This window comes from Chiloscyllium punctatum, chromosome X, assembly GCF_047496795.1.
Source record: "Chiloscyllium punctatum isolate Juve2018m chromosome X, sChiPun1.3, whole genome shotgun sequence".
Classification (NCBI taxonomy): Eukaryota; Metazoa; Chordata; class Chondrichthyes; order Orectolobiformes; family Hemiscylliidae; genus Chiloscyllium; species Chiloscyllium punctatum.
The window spans coordinates 24,096,052-24,114,228 of record NC_092791.1 but is presented as its reverse complement, the minus strand read 5'-3'; the positions used below and the strand labels follow the sequence as shown (position 1 = coordinate 24,114,228).

At 42.4% G+C, this 18,177-nt stretch overlaps 1 protein-coding gene and 1 long non-coding RNA gene across 6 annotated transcripts in view; one reads left to right on the top strand and one right to left on the bottom strand.

Moving 5' to 3' along the window:
* The window catches only part of LOC140471293 (tensin-2-like), a 283,909-nt gene that overhangs the window by 185,197 nt on the left and 80,535 nt on the right, over positions 1-18,177 (bottom strand). For all 5 annotated transcript variants that reach the window (XM_072567285.1, XM_072567283.1, XM_072567286.1 and 2 more), the window contains one exon: positions 2,721-2,835. In XM_072567285.1, coding sequence (XP_072423386.1) covers positions 2,721-2,835 — 115 coding nt within the window. The remainder of the gene's footprint in view (positions 1-2,720; positions 2,836-18,177) is intronic.
* LOC140471295 (uncharacterized) overlaps positions 8,409-18,177 on the top strand; it is a 69,561-nt gene continuing 59,792 nt past the window's right edge. Inside the window, exon 1 of the long non-coding RNA XR_011956958.1 lies at positions 8,409-8,511. This is a non-coding gene — a long non-coding RNA (uncharacterized lncRNA). The remainder of the gene's footprint in view (positions 8,512-18,177) is intronic.

The window sequence follows — 18,177 nt, the reverse complement described above, 5'->3', positions numbered from 1 at the left end:
CTTCTCTTTCCAGCCTCCTGATTTCTGCCCGTAAAGCAAATGGAACTGCATGGATCTTGCAGAATCATGGAATTACTTCCTGGTCAATATGCCAGGTGGCCTTGACTCCTTTGATACTCCCTCGACCTTCCTGAAAAATCTCTGGGTATTTAATTAGGACTTCACTTAGGCAACCATTTTCTAATTGAAAAATGTTGAGTTAATCTAGGTGAATCTTTCTCAACCAATTTCACCCCTTCAAGCTTGGGCCTGAGCCTTCTTTTACTACAATCTGTAGTAACTGAACCAGCTGCTTCTCTTAAGAGAATAGAACATGACCGAGGTTCTACCCTTAATCAGTAAAGGTTGCCCGGTGTAGGTTCTCAGTCTAGCTGAGGGCTTGCACCAACTTAATGATCGGATCCAGAGCGAATTTTGTTCAAGACTGGTTCCGCAACTACTGAAAGGGCTGCATTGGTATCGACCTCCATTAGAACTGGGTGACTATTTAACCAGACATTTATTTTGATTGGTTCTGATTTAGATGTTGCGAAGTAATTTAACTATTTCCAAACCAGATGTAGGTGGACCTTCCAGAGTGTACACTTTCCTGTATTCTGGCCCACGAGTTCTCTTACTCAATTCAGGCCTAGTGGGACTCTTTTGCTATCTCGAGTCCACATAATGGCAGCAACTACAATGGTTTATTGGCCTGGATCCCGAAGAACATTTTAACAGATTGGCTGAGGCTTGGCATTGTTTTGGCATTTTGCTGAGGGCTGACCTAGAGTCCCTTTTGTTCAAGATAGGTCCTGAGAGAGGCTATGCAATTGCCTTCACTGCAAATGGTGTTCCCAAGTTCAGTCAGACTGGCGCGGGTGTCCACTTCCACTGGAATACCCTGCAAATCATATGCTCCACTTGCCGCATTGTCCAATGATAAAGGCTGTTGAGTACATGTTTGAAGTGCAGTTGGGCTTCGGCTAGTAGGTGCTTTTGCATGATTACATCCTTAATCCCACATACCAAACGGTCTCTCAGCATCCCATTAAGGGTTAAACCAAAGTCACATGCCTTTGCCAGTCATCTTCACCTAGTCAAAAAACCCGATATGGATTCTTCTTGTTCTCAAATTGCTGAGTAAAACCGATAGCATTTCAGAATTAGGGGAGGCTTGGGGTTGTAATATTCCTTAACTAAATCCATCAGCTCTTGAAAGGCTTTAGGATCAGCTGCTTCAGGGAAAGTTAGGTTCCTAATAGCTGAAAGAAGCTGTGGATCCACAAACTGTCAGGAGAATTACTTGTTGCCCCAATGTCATTTGCTCAGAAAAAGTAATACATTCTTTCCATACACTGGGCCCAGTCTTCGATCAAATGCGTCAAGCTCCCCAAATAACAGCATTACGCCATAAATGCTTACTCCAATTCAAAGACGACTAACTGGAAAGCTCTGTCAAAGATCCAGCAGAGGCAAGATGTGCCAAATGCCTTCCTTCTGTGCTGTATCATTCTAGGATTATCTTGTTTGAATGGCATATGGAGCAACAGCATAAAGCAAAGGTCCATGACCCCTCTGTGTTTGACTTCACAAATTCAAAAAAGCATAGTCAAATAATGAGTGCCTGTGTGATGTACAACTGCAAACTCTGGCCAAATGCAACAGTTCCTAGAATTGAGAGGGACTTTGATAGTTGCAAAATGCACTACAGCACCAATGCAAAACTTTCGCATCCACATACCTCTCCCTATCACTGTTACCTCCTTGCATGGCAATTCCAGCCTCCTCTGCATCAGTGCTCCAGGAAGGATGTTATTAAACTGGAAAAGATTTACAAGGATGTTCCCGAGACTGGAGGGTTTGATTTATAAGGAGAGGTTAGATAGGCTGGGACCTTTTTACTTGGGTGGTAGGAGCTTGTCAAGGTTTAAAGAAATCATCAGGGGCATAGATAAGGTGAATAGCCAAGCTCTTTCCCTTGGGTAGGGGACTCCAAAACTAGAGAGCATCAGTTTAAGGTGAGGGGAAAAGAATTAAAAAGGACCTGAGGGGCAACTTTTTCACACTGAGGGTGGTGCATATATGGAATGAGCTTCCAGAAGAAGTGGTAGAGGCAGGTGAAATTATAACACTTGGACAGGTACATGGATAGGAAAGGTTTTCAAGGGATATAGGCCAAATGCAGGAAATGGAACTAGTTCAGCTGAAGGGTATGTTTGCATGCTGGATGACTCTATGGCTCTATGAAAGAAGATCCCAACCATCATTGTTGCTGCCTGGTCTGGTGAGAGTGGACAGAAAGATAATTACAGAAGAGGTCATAATCCAGAGACATCTGGAGGTGGGAAAGCAAGAGAGAGAGAGATAGCGGGACAGAGACAGATACGCACAGCACGTGTATTTATATCGCTTCTTTCAAACCTTCTGGGTGTCTCAGAGCACTTTAAAGCCAATGATAAAATATTTTGAACTGCAGTCACTGTTGTAATGCATGAAACTAAGTGCTGCAAACAGTAATGAAGTAATATTTTAGTCACATTGATTGAGGGATAAATATTGGCCAGGACACCAGAGAAAACTGTCCTTCTTCAAAATACTGCCATGGAAGTTTTTATGTTCATCTGAGAAGGCAAATATCTGATCTAAAAGATAATGTCTGCCATTCTCCACCCATTCCTTAGAAAACCAGTTTAAACCTTCCACATCGAATAAGAATTCTCCTTCTACTGGACTTTACTTACCACGACATAAGATTCCCTGTGACGCGATTGGTTGCTTGCATACTGCACAGTTCTTTTTCTTCTTAAATACTTTCTCCTTAAAGCTGTGAGTACTTGGAACGTCAACCTTACCAGGCTGCAAGACAAAAAAGAGACACGTGTGAGATTCATCTCAGCAACAACCATTGCCATCAATGAGCTTTACTGATAGGAGGTTGAAGGTAAGTGTACAATACTTGACTAAACAGCATCTCAGAACACAGCTCACTCACTGCTGCTAGAAAATGGGCATGCACCATTCTGAGTTTTAGTTTCATTCTCATTTAATTGAAAGCCTACTTGTTTGTTTCAAAATGACATGTCCAAGGAAGCTCTCACCAGAACATCAACACCAAATATTCAAATAATCTGAAGGCAGCAATAAAGTACACTGGGTTTCAGGCTTCAATGCTCATGTACAGGATTGGCTCAGTAGCACCACTACTGACCCAGATTCTGAAGGATATATCTGTCAGACCAGGCCTGTATCAGGTTCATTGGAACCAGCACAACCAACCTCTGTGCCACTTTGCTAGATGGAGTGTGAAACATCTGCCCCATCCTAAAATCAGAAGTGCATCCTGTAATTAATCCACACCCAACTTCACATACCATCATTCACATGAAAGAATGCTCTGTTAGCCCACACTGCTAGAGGTTTAGAAGAATAAGATGTGATCGCATTGAAACATTTGGGGGATTGACAGGATTGAGGTTGAAAGGCAGTTTCTTCCTATCTGGAAAGTCTAAAACAACAGGATCACCGTGTTAGAATGAGAGGCCAGCCATTTGGGACCGAAAGGGATTTTTTTCACTCAAAGGGCTATAAACCTTTGGGATTCTCTACTCCAGAGGGTAGTGGATGCTCAGTTGTACAGTATATTACTGAGAATGATAGATGTTTGGACACAGAGAATTAAGGGATATGAGGACAGCGTGAGAAGGCAGAGTCGAGGTCATTCATGATCTCATTGAATGGCGGAGTAAGCTTGAAGGCCAAATGGCCTACTCCTGCTGTTCTTTCATCCTTGGCTCATCTTTCATTTTTCCTTTCTCCCTTCTTGTTAATTTGGCAGAGCATGACTTTGAGCTACATCTGTGAAAAGTGCTGGCAAGTTCGTCATTATTATTGTTTAGAACATCATGTTTTGCAACATAACTGTCTTTTATTTAATGATGATACATTTTTGTCACTTTTCTTGTAGACACTCCAAGATGAAGCTCAAGCTCAAGCTGAAAGTATGTGGTGATTGTGGTTTCACATGTTAAAGGCTAAGGCCCAAGAGAACCCAATAAGGGCAGTGTAACACTGGGATAAACACTGACTTTGTGAGATAGTGGATAACATTTTGCAGCTGTCCTGAGATTACATTTCCATTAACTGCGAGTTCCCGTGATTCTCTATAACCAAACAAGAACCAACGCAGAGTTGAGGTTTTTTCAGGGGGATGGAGGAAGTATTAGTTATATTTATGGATGGCTCTAGATTAGCTATGGAGATGTATCCACAACTTCAATGCATTGAGGCTTCCACAACACTCCAGGTACCAGGCCCATTCCAATATGGCTAATTTTACCCTCACAAAGGTCTTCGAGGATCGGAACTTATTTTGATCGGGCGACTTGAATATAATCGAGACCTGAAACAGAGGTCAGCAGGATTTGTTTAAACACATTAACGATTCTTTACACTTCTGTCAACGACCATCTCACGAGGGCCAAATTCCTCACGTTCGATGTCCGCAAGATGGGGAGATGTAAAATGCATATGCAGCCTGTCACACAATTCTGCTCCCTTCCCCCGCCCCCCCCCCCCAAACTGTGTGTCACAATGTACACTCTCCCCACTGGATCTCCTCAGGGAGGCTCACGCGGGAAATAAAAGGGTGGGAAAATTTCAGACCTATTTGGAAGAAAAGTTATCTCGCTGATCGAGACGTGTCCAGGAGCTCACGTCAGGGCCCGAATACTAACGCGGAAGGCATTTATTTTTCAAGGTCAGACTTATTGAACGTGTTTTTAAAAGACTCTCTTCTCCTTGCCAAAACAAAAAAAAACCAATCGGTTTACGACCACGGCGGAGTTGATTACATCGTTAACAGGGTGTCTCTATGGTGATGGATACTCTTCCTTCAGATGCAGGGTGTTCTCTCGGGGACGTGCTTAACTGAACAACACGACAGAGCTGCCGATCTAAAACCAAGCGACTGCTGAGCTGAGTGGCAATGTTTTGTTTTATCACAGAAAAAGACTTGGCCTTTGGATGACATATTTATCGAAGTTGTCCACTGCCTCTTGCAGTAGTTAAAGTGGATGTTAAAGATCCCACGGTATTATATTCAAAGGTTGTTATGCGGTGCCTCAGGGAGCATTCTTTCTTCAGCCAACCGTGCCAAAAAAAACGTAGGGATTCAAACAGAAAAACAGGTCATTCGGCCCCTCCGGCTCGTGTTATTATTTAATCTCCGCTTCATTTTCTTCACGTTCATCCACTCTAATCTTGAATGTTTACAGTATCTGCCTCAGCTGCTAACCCTGAAAGTGAATCACTCAAGCACCTCTTCTCTCCATTAAGGGATTCCACCCCCCCCCCCCCTTTCTATTGTAAATCGGAAATACATGACGATTCTTTCTAAATTCTTTGCAACTAATGATACTCCTGTCATTTTAAAGTCACTTTTGGTATCTCCATTTTAATCTAATTTTTGCAAGGCTGTCCCATGCAGTCCAACATACTTCTACAGAGAGAAATTGCTGGAAAAACTCAGGTCTGGCAGCACCAGTGCAGAGAAAGCAGAGTTAATGTTTTGGGTCCAGTGACCCTTCTTCAGAACTGTTCAGAGAGAATTAACTGTTCATTCATCTAATTCCTCTTTATGGGTTCTTGCCTGCAAAATGGGGCCATCTTTGGATGAGACATTAATGCTTTGTCTGCCCTCTCAGGTGGATATAAAAAGTGCCTTGGTGCTACTTTGAAAAACAGGAGCTATCCTTCTCCTTTGTTTCCAGGTTAATATTTATCCCTCAATCAATATCATTTCAAAAAAATTATCTGGTTATGGTCAGATTGCTTTTGTGGGAACTTGCTGTGTGCAAATTGGCTGCTGCTTTTCCAACATTAGTGCCAACTATTCAAAAGAATTTCATTGGATGTATGTATTTTAGATCCTCTTTTAGTCGCAAAAGATGTGATAGAAATGCAAAATATTCTTCTTTTATTTGTTAATTAATAGTTGGAGGAGATCTTGTGACATTCCTGCTTCTGAGCCCACAACTCTGGGTTCAAATCCTACTCCAAAACTTGAAAGCCAGAGAAGGTGTGTTCAGAGTGTGGCCAAACAGTTTGAGTATCAACCTGCAAATCCTTCCAACATGCTAATGGCAAATGGTGGGAGTGGGCGAGATTCCTAGACAACCATGTGATGGAAAGAATATGGAGCCTTTACCATCACTATCCATAGCTGAAGAATACTATTGCCACAGCAACATGGACTCCTTCAGAACCCACTAGCTCAATTGGCTGGATTAATGTTGATCAGATTTATGCCAACAGCATGGGATTTGATCGCCATTTCAGCTGTATTGGATTCAGAACCTACTTCCTTAGCATGGTGGCTCAGTGGTTAGCAGTGCTGCGTCACAGCGCCAGGGACCTGGGTTCAGTTTCAGCCTCAGGTGACTGTGTGGAGTTGCACATTCTCCCCATGTCTAAATGAGTTTGCTCTGGTTTCCTCCCATTGTCCAAAGATGTTCAGGTTAGGAGGATTGGCTATGCTAAATTGTCCATAATGTTCAGGGATGTGTAGGTTAGGTGGATTAGTCATGGGAAATGCAGGGTTACAGGAAAAGGACTTGGGGGGAGAGGGGGGGAGGTGTCTGGGTGGGATGCTCTTCAGAGGGTTGATGGGCCGAATCGCCTGCTTCCACACTGTAGGGATTCTATGATTCTTGGTGCAGCAGCACCATGGGTCAAACCTGCCTTCAGATAGCGATCTGAAGAATAATTAGTGAGGATACCTTCTCCTTTACATGAACCAACAGATCTTTCTTAATGAACATTAGGAATTAAACTGATTATATTTTAAATCTTGGAGCAGAAAATATAGTAAAGGACTTGAAGGAAGAGTCATCTGGGCCTGGATTAGATTAGATTCCCTACAGTGTGGGAACAGGCCCTTCAGCCCTACAATTCCACATCGACCCTCCAAAGAGTAACCCACCCAGATCCATTTCCCTCTGACTAATGCGCCTAACACTATGGGCAATTTAGCATGACCAATTCACCTGACCTGCACATCTTTGGATTGTGGGAGGAAACCGGAGCACCCGGAGAAAACCCACGCAGATGCAGGGAGAATGTGCAAACTTCACACAACAGTCACCCGAGGCTGGAATCAAACCTGGGATCGTGAGGCAGCAGTGCTAACCACTAAGCCACCGTGCTGCCTAGCAGTACTGAAAGAGTCTCTCTTTTTACTTCTCTCTGAACATTTTAAATGGACATGTTCAAGCACTCAGGAAGTGCAAACTGGAGAGAATTTCATAAACGTGTTTATGATAATCTGTAATCTCTATGCTAACCATGTGACTATCCCATTTCCTTTCTGATAAAAAGGCAAGGATGCAGAACGTGCAATAACACATAGGAAGTAAAGGATAAAGTGGCAAACAATATGCAAGCTCTTATTTTCCCCTTTTACGAACCATAATCCTGGAGTTTTTTTACTGTGCTGAAAGACTGCTGTTGTTTCACCATCCTACTGTGTGAACAACCAAGTTTCTCTGTCACTTTCACAGACGTGCAACACTGTGTACCATCCACATTGGACCAGCATTAGATTTAGAAGAACATTCTGAAGCAGGCATGCCTTAATCCTTCCCATACTTAAAGACTAGAACATTAATTTTCTCCTTATTTTCTAATCAGGAATGTGGATCAAGATCTAAGAATTGAAAAGGACAGCAGCTAACAAGCAGAAATGGAAACTGCACATTCGGATGATACCAAGTGCATACAACTCCCACTCATGGCTTCAGAGGCTCTTAATGTAATTTATGCCTAGAGCCTGCCAGCAGTCTAACCCTGGATACACTCAAGGCAAACTGCAGAAATTCATGATGAGAAACAGGACAGTAAATTATTGATAATGGAACCAAATTAGTCCAATCCATTAATATTGATTTTGGTTCATTAGCTTCAAAGCCAAAAATTTACTGCCAAATGATATGATTTAAAAAATTACTGAAGCCACATTTACAGTCATTTCACCAGTACAGCCAGGCCATATATTCAAAATATTCCATGTATTGAATGAACAGGAAGAAACCTTTAATATAACCAGCCAGGCTACAGTAAAAAGAAACTTGGATTTTCTACAGCATCTTTCATGACCACAGGATGTTCCAAAGCTCTCTACAGCCAACACAAAAACCTCTGGAAAATACAGTAACTGTTGTAACATAGAAAGTGTGCTTGCCAATTTGCAAGATCCCACAAACATCAAGATGATAACGACTAGCAAATTTGCTTTCTTGTGGTGTATGAGGAATGAATATGGGCTAAGATGCGAGGGAGAATGTCCCTGCTCTTCTTCAAAGCAGTACTAAGGGACTTTTTTATATCTACCCAAGAGGGCAGGTACTCTGAATTTACAGTCATATCTGACACCTCCAACACTGCACAATCCCTCAGTACTACACGGGGAATGTCAGCCTCGATTGTTGCAGTCAAGTCCTAGAGTGGCATTTGAACCCACAACCTTCTGACTCAGAGGTAAGAGTGCCACTGATTGATTTTATAATGTTGGATGTGTATGAATCATCGTACTGATTGAGGCTATTTTCACATAAAATTTGCTCAAACTGGCTTTCTACTTTGGGTTCAAGCCTGTTCTCATAAACCTCTCTACTTAGAAACTTTAACCCTTGATCATTGAATGATTCTTTCAATGCTATTAGATTTTTCTTTTCCCAGAAAGCTTAAAAAAGCAGTAGGATGTTCTTTTTCAATGTATCAATGTTACAAACTGTGTAATAGGATGCTGCCTTGTGGGAGTAGGAGTTCACTTGGTTTGTGCAGCACCTCCTGAATCGGAAATGGTTTGCGGGTCATGACCAACTGGACACAAAGCAGATGTACAACAGGAAAGGGACTGCGCACAGTCTGTTTGTATAAACACTTGAACATTTTATGAAACTACTTGGAGATCTCCAAGCTTACATTTAGCAAGTACACACATTGGTGGTGAGAACCTTGCCTGCTGCACTCAGGTTGGAAAATGATGGGCATCTTGCCAGTATGTGCCCCTTACTTTTATCAATTCCAAAATGAATATTTTTGGATCATAGAGTGAGAGTTTCTTACTGAAATTTGGATGTTGTTTAAAACTCCAAAAGGGGGGGAGGTCTAAAAACTTGGGAGTGTTATGCTGTTGTCACAATGGTTCCTTTGTTAAATGGGCACTGTGCACTATAAACCATGCCTGCTGCCCACTACTGACTAATCACCTTAAACTCGGCAAATGTGGAGGCTGGTGGTTAGCTCTCGGCATTTGTGTTCACTAAAAGAAAATACAGTGGACCAGGGCTATATCCTACAAGGACAATGGAAGCAAAAATGATCAATGATTTCAAATTGAAATTGAATGGACTGCTGAAGAAAATAAATTTTCAGGCTTCTGGGATAGAGTGGCAAAATGGGACTGAGTGGATGGTTCTACGAGAGCTGGCATGGACTTGGGGATGTGCCGGTAGCCTCCTTCTGTGTCATAATGACTTAATTTAGAACAGTAAAGGTAAAGACACCATAGTCCCAGAGGACCACAGACTGCGGTCTCATTAGGGAGAGAGACGACTGGTGGTGATTTAACCTGCAGTTCACCGCACCTCAGGCAAGAGGCAACATTGAGAAGGTGGGACCTCAGCTAACGCAGGAGTTGAACCCAGGTTGTTGGCACCACTCTTGCATCGCAAAACAGCCATCCAGCCAACTGAACTAACCAAAGACCTCTCCTTCTCAACCTCTCCCCTCACCTGAGGCATGATGACCCTCAGGTTAAACCACTACCAGTCGTCTCTCTCTAATGAGACAGCTGCCCTATGTCTGGTAGGACTATGATAACTTTACCTTGAGAACAGTAAGATGCCTGGTTTGATCTCCAGTTCTGTCAAGTTACTTGCAGTTGGGATAGTGGCAGAGCAGGTTAAAGTTAGGTTCATACCCCGAGCTAGGGAGAGTGAGGGAAGAAAAAGAGAACAGCTACAAAAATGCACAAGTGTCAAGGTTGTGAATGTGCAAGATCAGGCTAATCTGCAAATACCCCCACCCGTCAACGTATTCCAGCAGCCTTCAAACACTCAGCACCCAGGCTAACATAGAAACAATGACCATTTGGTGAGGTAATCCATTGCCTTTAGCACGGATTTTCAAGGAACTTGCCTCACCCACAGCAGCTTGTGGGAACACGAGCCAGCAGTCTCTCAGAAAACCTTGAGTTTCTCAAGTGCTTCAGACAGATTGTATAACCACTTTGCAAACCAAAAAAACTTCGCACAATATTAAAAATACGACAGGACTTGTATTTAGGAGGTTATTTGTGCAAGTTTTGTTTTCCCACCAGACAGCTGCTGGCTCCAATTTCTCTCCAGTTAATGAGTAGAGGCTTTGGTGCCAAGTTCCTTAGCTCACCACTCCAACAGTTACACCAAGATCGGTTTCGCAAACTAAGGATGGGAGTAATTGGCACCTGGAGGATGGGCAGCAGTAACACTTGGGGGATGGGAAGGATTGGCACCTGGAGGATGGGCAGTAGTGACACTGAGGGGAAGGGAGGGACTGGCACCTGGAGGATGGGCAGCAGTAACACTTGGGGGACTGGCACCTGGAGGATGGGCAGCAGTAACACTTGGGGGATGGGAGGGATTGGCACCTGGAGGATGGGTGATGTGGCAGGCACTGGCATTTGGAGAATGGTAGATGCCAATCTGTCCAATGAGCCAGTTTACTGAGGTTCTTCAGTGCTATCCTGCCTTTCAGGAAGCTTTTTTTCAGGGATTGTTGTCATAGAAAATGCACTTTTGCAGTATGAGTGGTACACATTGTGTGGGGCAGAGTAGAAGGAGCTTTACTTTGTATTTATCCAGAATGAACTTAAATCTTAGGTGTCTGAAGTTGCCAAAGAAGTATGTTCCAGCTCTCCTGAATAGCATCCTTCCTCTAGATCATCACAAAATTCAGTTAAAAGATTTGTTCAGAAAATTATGTCATTCAAGAAGTCAATGTTAATATAATTCAATAGCAGAATACAATATTTTGTTAAACAACTAAATCAAAACTCATCAGAGAATGAGCAGAGCTTGAGCCATCTAAAATGCTGTGACCCTTCTAACCCAGTACTCACAGTCAAATTGGTTTATCTTGAGATCAATGGAATTTTCCCTCAATTTTTGTAAAGGTAATGGTTGTTTTCTTTCAAACACAAAGCAGAAAGTGTGCCTTCTAAGTTTGGGAGAAGATTTGTAGCTCGGGTGCTCGTTGTTGTGGTTCTGTTCACCGAGCTGGGAATTTGTCTTGCAAACGTTTCGTCCCCTGTCTAGGTGACATCCTCAGTGCTTGGGAGCCTCCTGTGAAGCGCTTCTGTGCTGTTTCCTCCGGCATTTATAGTGGCCTGTCTCTGCCGCTTCCGGTTGTCAGTTCGAGCTGTCCGCTGTAGTGGCCTGTATATTGGGTCCAGGTCGATGTGTTTGTTGATAGAGTCTGTGGATGAGTGCCATGCCTCTAGGAATTCCCTGGCTGTTCTCTGTTTGGCTTGCCCTATAACGGTAATGTTGTCCCAGTCGAACTCATGTTGCTTGTCGTCTGTGTGTGTGGCTACTAAGGATAGCTGGTCGTGTCGTTTCGTGGCTAGTTGGTGTTCATGGATACGGATCGTTAACTGTCTTCCTGTTTGTCCGATGTAGTGTTTTGTGCAGTCCTTGCATGGGATTTTGTACACTACATTGGTTTTGCTCATGTTGGGTATCAGGTCCTTCGTTCTGGTGAGATGTTGTCTGAGCGTGGCCGTTGGTTTGTGTGCTGTTATGAGTCCTAGTGGTCGCAGTAGTCTGGCTGTCAGTTCAGAAATGCTCCTGATGTATGGTAGTGTGGCTAGTCCTTTGGGTTACGGCATGTCCTCGTTCCACTGTCTCTCCCTTAGGCATCTGTTGATGAAATTGCGAGGGTATCCGTTTTTGGCGAATACCTTGTATAGGTGTTCCTCTTCCTCTTTTTGCAGTTCTGGTGTGCTGCAGTGTGTTGTGGCCCTTTTGAATAGTGTCCTGATGCAAGCCAAACAGAGAACAGCCAGGGAATTCCTAGAGGCATGGCACTCATCCACAGACTCTATCAACAAACACATCAACCTGGACCCAATATACCGGCCACTACAGCGGACAGCTCGAACTGACAACCGGAAGCGGCAGAGACAGGCCACTATAAATGCCGGAGGAAACAGCACAGAAGCGCTTCACAGGAGGCTCCCAAGCACTGAGGATGTCACCTAGACAGGGGACGAAACGTCTGCAAGACAAATTCCCAGCTCGGCGAACAGAACCACAACACTGTGCCTTCTGTTCAGCCAAGAGGACTGAAGGTGGATAGTCCCACTTGTAGGCTGATCCCACTTCCCATACAGGACATAGAAGCATACAAGCTGCCTGCATTAGGAAAATCATGCAGATACAGTGCAAATTGTCAGTGAATTCAGGCTCCCTAGAATACCATGTACTGCATTAAATAGAATTGAGCTGTATTGAATTGTACTGTGATGATATTTTAGAAATTTTAGGAACAACACATATTTTTGGGGAAATAAATCACTTCTTTTGGTTTGAAAATTCAATCATTTTAATGTTCCCCACTTTGAAAAATAGCCATTGTTTTTAGAAGAGTTTGCAATTTCCCTCATTCATTTTTAGTTAGAATATTACTCCAAACATCCTTCTCTGATTTGAATAAGATCTGCCTTCAATCACACAAAATTGACATCTTTCGTGAAAATAACTTTTCAGACGTCAGGAACAAGTGCTGCCATTTACTATGGTGACATCGCAGAGATTTCACATAATACAAAGACTATGAAGTTTTTTTATTAAAAAGCAGAGGAGGCTATGTAAAAGATCTAAAATAATATACGACCTAAATAAGGTGGATAAGAAGGATGTAGTTTTCTTATCAGAGAGAGATCAATAACTAGGAGGCCTAGACTTACAGTAATTGGTGAAAGGATGAGGGGTGGGTGGGGGCAATGGAACTAACTTCTGTCACCCATAGACTGGTGAGTGGACGGAACTCACTGCTTGAAAGGCTGGGACAGGTAGAAACCTTCATCAGGGTTAAAAAATACTTGTAAATGTGCTTGAAGTGTTGTATTCTACAAGGCTACAGAGTAGGAACTGCAAAGTGGAATCAGACCAGATAGTTCTATTCTTGGCCGGCACAGACACGCTAGGCCAAACGGCCTCCAACCATGTCAAAGAATGTCAATGTTTGCTACACTCTATGTTTCTATTCTAAACTACCAGTCATTTGTTTCAGACTGAACCCTTTGCAGAGTTTTAGCATGAGGTGGGAAAGCTATCCCACCTGCTTCCCCGGAACAGACATCCAAACAAACAGAAGAGCCAGGAATCTGCTCCTGACCTGATAAAATCCTCTCAAGTTGATAATGGAATTGGCTCTTGTTTCCAAAAGCACCCAAGTCGAACTGAATGAAAGACCATTTCTCTGTGGGTAAGTGTTCACTTCCTCCACTTGCCTTTCCCCTCAAGGCTTCCTCTGGTGCTGAGGGTCTCAGCCACCTGGTCCTCCTTTGGATTTCAGATAGAACCATATTGTCAGCTGGAATTACTTCAGTTTACCCGTGGGGCTTATGCAGTCAGAACCAGAGTCCAGATGTTACTGAAAGATGCAGAGGCCTCATTAACACACCCATCCTTCTTCCCTCATGACAGAAAAATAAAATTGGCTTTGCTAATGGGAATTGGGCAGTGGAGGCAATACAGGCTGAGTGACCTGTGCTGTCCTATTATCTAACTCTTCTAGCAGTGCCTCCATTATCGTGAGGGGAAACAATAGAGGAATTGCTGCAGAACTGTTGTATAATTCCTTCAAGGTACAAAGGGGCCTGGTCTCCATTGATGAACCGGTTTTAAATGGCTTTAGCGAATGTTCAGCTGTTATAAGATGTCCAACTGGATGGATTCATACCTTTCGGAAAAGTTCCTAAGCAACCTCACTTGGCCTTGTCCATGGGGAAGTCACCAGTGGTGCTATCACTGCAAAACTATTCTGAAGTTCAAAAGTACTTTATTTGCTGTGAAGTGCTTGGAAACTGTAACATCAATTTACACCTTGGGAACTGTGAGTAAAGCCTCACAATAATACCTCTCATTATTGCAAGAACCACTCAAATCATAACTGGCTTAAACAACTTCGAGCAAAAAGAAAAAATTACGACCAATGAATAACAACTTTAATTCACACTAAAATTATTTTAGCTCCTATCCACCAGAAAATGGGGTTAAAATGCCTTCAGTTTGATTCCACTCAGGCCTCAGTTCTGAGGTTGCCTCCTAGTGTGTAATTTTTTATTTATTCTTTTATGGGATATAGGCTATGTTAGCATTTACTGTCCATCACTGGTGCTGCTGAGCCACTTTCTTGAACTGCTGCAGTCCATGTGCTTTAGGTAGATCCACAATGGCCTCAGGTTGGGAATTCCAGGATTTTGACCCAGCAACATATTTCCAAATCAGGATATTATGTGACTTGAAAGGGAACATGCACGTGATGGTGTTCTTATGTATCTGCTGCCCTTGTCCTTCTAGATGAAAGTGGTCTTTGGTTTGGAAGGAGCTGTCTAAGGAACCTTGGTGAACTTCTACAATGCATCTTGTGGATGGGTGCACACTGCCACCACTGGGTATTGCTGGTGGAGGGAGTGAATGTTTAATGTAGTGGATGGTAAATCAAATGAGCTGTTTTGACCTGTACTGGATAGTACTGAGCTTCTTGAATGTTGGAGCTGCACCCATCCAGGCAAGTGGATTTATGCCTTTTAGATGGTAAACAGGCTTTGTAGAGTCAGGAGGTAAGTTGCTCATCACTTTTGCATTGTAAGAAAGCTAATAAACTTGATTTGACAGCAGTGAAAAGCTCTGAGAAACAATTTTTATTCACTGCCTTTACCTGGAAATACCAGTGGACAGCAAATACAAACAAAGTCAGAGCCAATGGTATTCAGATTAACTGGAGAGTGTCACAAAGTCATGACTGTGACTTTGTAATTACTGGACCTGCGACTAATGATAAAATTGCAAATGTTCATTCATAAGTAAATAGGGTTGATTCGGCTTAATAAAACTTGACACTTATAATGAACTGCTTCCATTTCACTCGTACAAGGACAAGAGTTCACAGAATTTAGGTAAGAGGTGCAGGAGGAATGCAAGGAAGAATTTGCTTTTTACACAGCAAGTGGTAATAACCTGGAACTTCCTGCCTACGAGGATGGTGGAAGGTGAATCAAATCAAAAGGGAAATGGATGGGCATTTGGGGGAAATACGCTTGCAGGGCTATAGGATAGAGTAGGGGAATGGACCTGGCTGGATTATGGTCCGGGAGCCACCATGAACTCAATGGTCTCCTGTGTCTCAATGACTCTAGGATTTTAATATGAGAGTAATGTTAGGGTTAGAATTGGTCCACTTTACTCATTACAATCAAACTGCCATCCATTTGTGTTTCTCTCATTCATATCAAACTGCACCAATTAAAGAAAAAAATCAAGGTGGCCACCCAGCTGACAGACATTGATTAATGTCACCTGATATCCTCTGTCTCCAAAATATCAGGATGCCCAAAGATACATTCAAGCCCCAAGAATATATGTTTCTGATACTCAGCATGAGGTCATAGAACATAGGACTTGGCAACAGAAGTAGGCCATTCAGCCCATCCAGTCTGCTCCACCATTCAAAGAAATCATGGCTGATCTGGTAATCCTCAACTCGGTTTTCCTGCCTTTTCCCTAGAACCCTTGATTGCCTTACTGATTAAAAGTTAATCTCAGCCTTGACTGTACTTAATGACCCAGCCTCTACAGCCCCCTGTAATAAAGAATTCCACAGATTCATTATCCTCAGAAAAAAATTCCTCCTCATCTCTATCTTAAATCGGCAACCCCTAATTCTGAGATTATGACTTCTGGTCTAGACTCTCCCAAAAGGAGAAATAACCTTTCCACAGCTATCCTGTCAAGTCCCCTAAGAATCTTGTATGTTTCAATAAGGTTGCCTCTCATTCTTCTAAATTCCAATGAGTACATGCCAACCTACTCAATCTCTCCTCATAAAACAATTCCTCCATACATGGCATCAGTCTAGTGAACCTTCTCTGGACTGCCTCCAATGCTAGTATATCTTTCTTTCCTTAGATAAGAGGCCCAAAACTGTTCATAGTATTCCGGCTGTGGTCTGACTACTGCCTTGTCTAGTTTTAGTGAAACCTCCCTACTTTTATACTCCATTCCCAATTAAATAAAGGCCAACATTCCATTTGCTTTGCCTATGACCCGCTGAACTTGGATGCTAGTTTTTTGTGATTTATGGATGGGGACTCCCAAATTCCTCTGTGCTGCATCTTTCTGCAGTCTTTCCTTTTTTAAATAATATTCAGCTCTTCTCTTCTTCCTGCCAAAAGTGCACAACCTCACACTTTTTTCACATTATATTCTATCTATGGAGGATTTTCCCACTTGTTTAACCTATCTATATCCCTCTGCAGACTGTGTCATCTGCAACACTTGCCTTCCCATCTATTTTGGTGTCATCTGCAAACTCAGCTACAGTACATTCACTTCCTTCATTCAAGTCATTTATATATATTTATATTATAGTAAATAATTCTGCACTGATCCCGTGTTATACCACCAGTTACAAGTTGCCATTCTGAAAATGCACCCGTTATCCTAACTCTCTGTCTTCTATTAGTTAGCCAATCCCTTAACCATGCTAATAAACCACCTCCAACATCACGTGTTCTTGCAGCCTAATTTTTGGCACCCTATCAAAACACTTTCTAAAAATCCAAATATATTACATCCACTGCTTCTCCCTTATCTATCCTGCTTGTTACGTCCTCAAAGACCTTTAATGAATTTGTCAGGCATGATTTCCCCTTCACAAAACCATGCGGACTGTGTTTGAACATATTATGTACTTTTAAATGCTTTGTTATTACGTCCTTTTTCATAGACTGTAACATTTTCCCAATAACAGACATTAAACTAATTGGTCTATATTTACTGTATTTTTTTTGTCTCCTTCCCTTTTTAAATAAAGGTTAAGAAGGTTGGCCTGTAATGGTTTCCCTTCAGGCCCAAATTCTGAAGATTAGGGGGAGGGATGGTAGTGTAGGGGTAATGTCACTAGACTTGTATTCCGGAAGCTCAGGCTGGTCACATTGGTTTAAATCTCACTGTGCAGCTGGTGGAACTTAAATTAATAAATCTGGAATTGAAAGCTAGTCTTCCTATAATGGTGACCATGAAAGGAAATCTGCCATCCTTATCTGGTCTGCCTACACGTGAATCCAGACCCACAGCAATGTGGTTGACTCTGAAACAGCCAAGCAAAGTCATGAGCAATTAGGTTTGGGCATCAAATGCTAACCTTAGTAGCAAGGCTTACATCCCATGAAAGAATAAAGGTCTTTTAAAAAAAAATCATGATGAAAGAGATTGATAAATACAGCACAGAAAGAGGCCATTAAACCCATTGTGTCTATCCCAACTCTTTGCCAGAGCAATCCTAAACATGACACATACTGTCCTACTTTCTTTCTGGGGCTGTGAACTTTTGTCTGCTTCAGATTGTTATTTAATCTTCATTGAAAAGAGAGATGACAGGTTTGAGGAAATGAACTCTTCTTGGTCTCTCTGACTTTGCAGTAATCCAGGGAGCTCATATGCCCACTGAATCATTGGGGGAGGCATCTGTATTTTCAACAGTTACTTGTGTAGATGAAGGGGTTAATGAGCTTGATTTTTATTTTAATGAAAGACGTAGACTTCTTCTGAGCTTAAATTTCAATAGCCCTATTACATGATTCTTGGCAGGATATCATCTAGTTATGACTAATGCACTTTATGTACTAAAAAAAATCCGCCCATGCTTTACAAAGGTGCCCTACAGCAACAAATCCAAGGGAATTTCTGAAAAAAAAATCCACTTTATATAATAGAGATCTCATGTCAAGGCTACAGTAACAGTTCCCATCTCATAGTGACAAAATGAAGGCAGTGTGTTTTTTTTTATGGGGCCTCCCATTAGGAGCGATAATCCTGCATCTCTGACCAATCCGTAACAATAATCTCATTCTACTGGAAAAAATCTTCAATA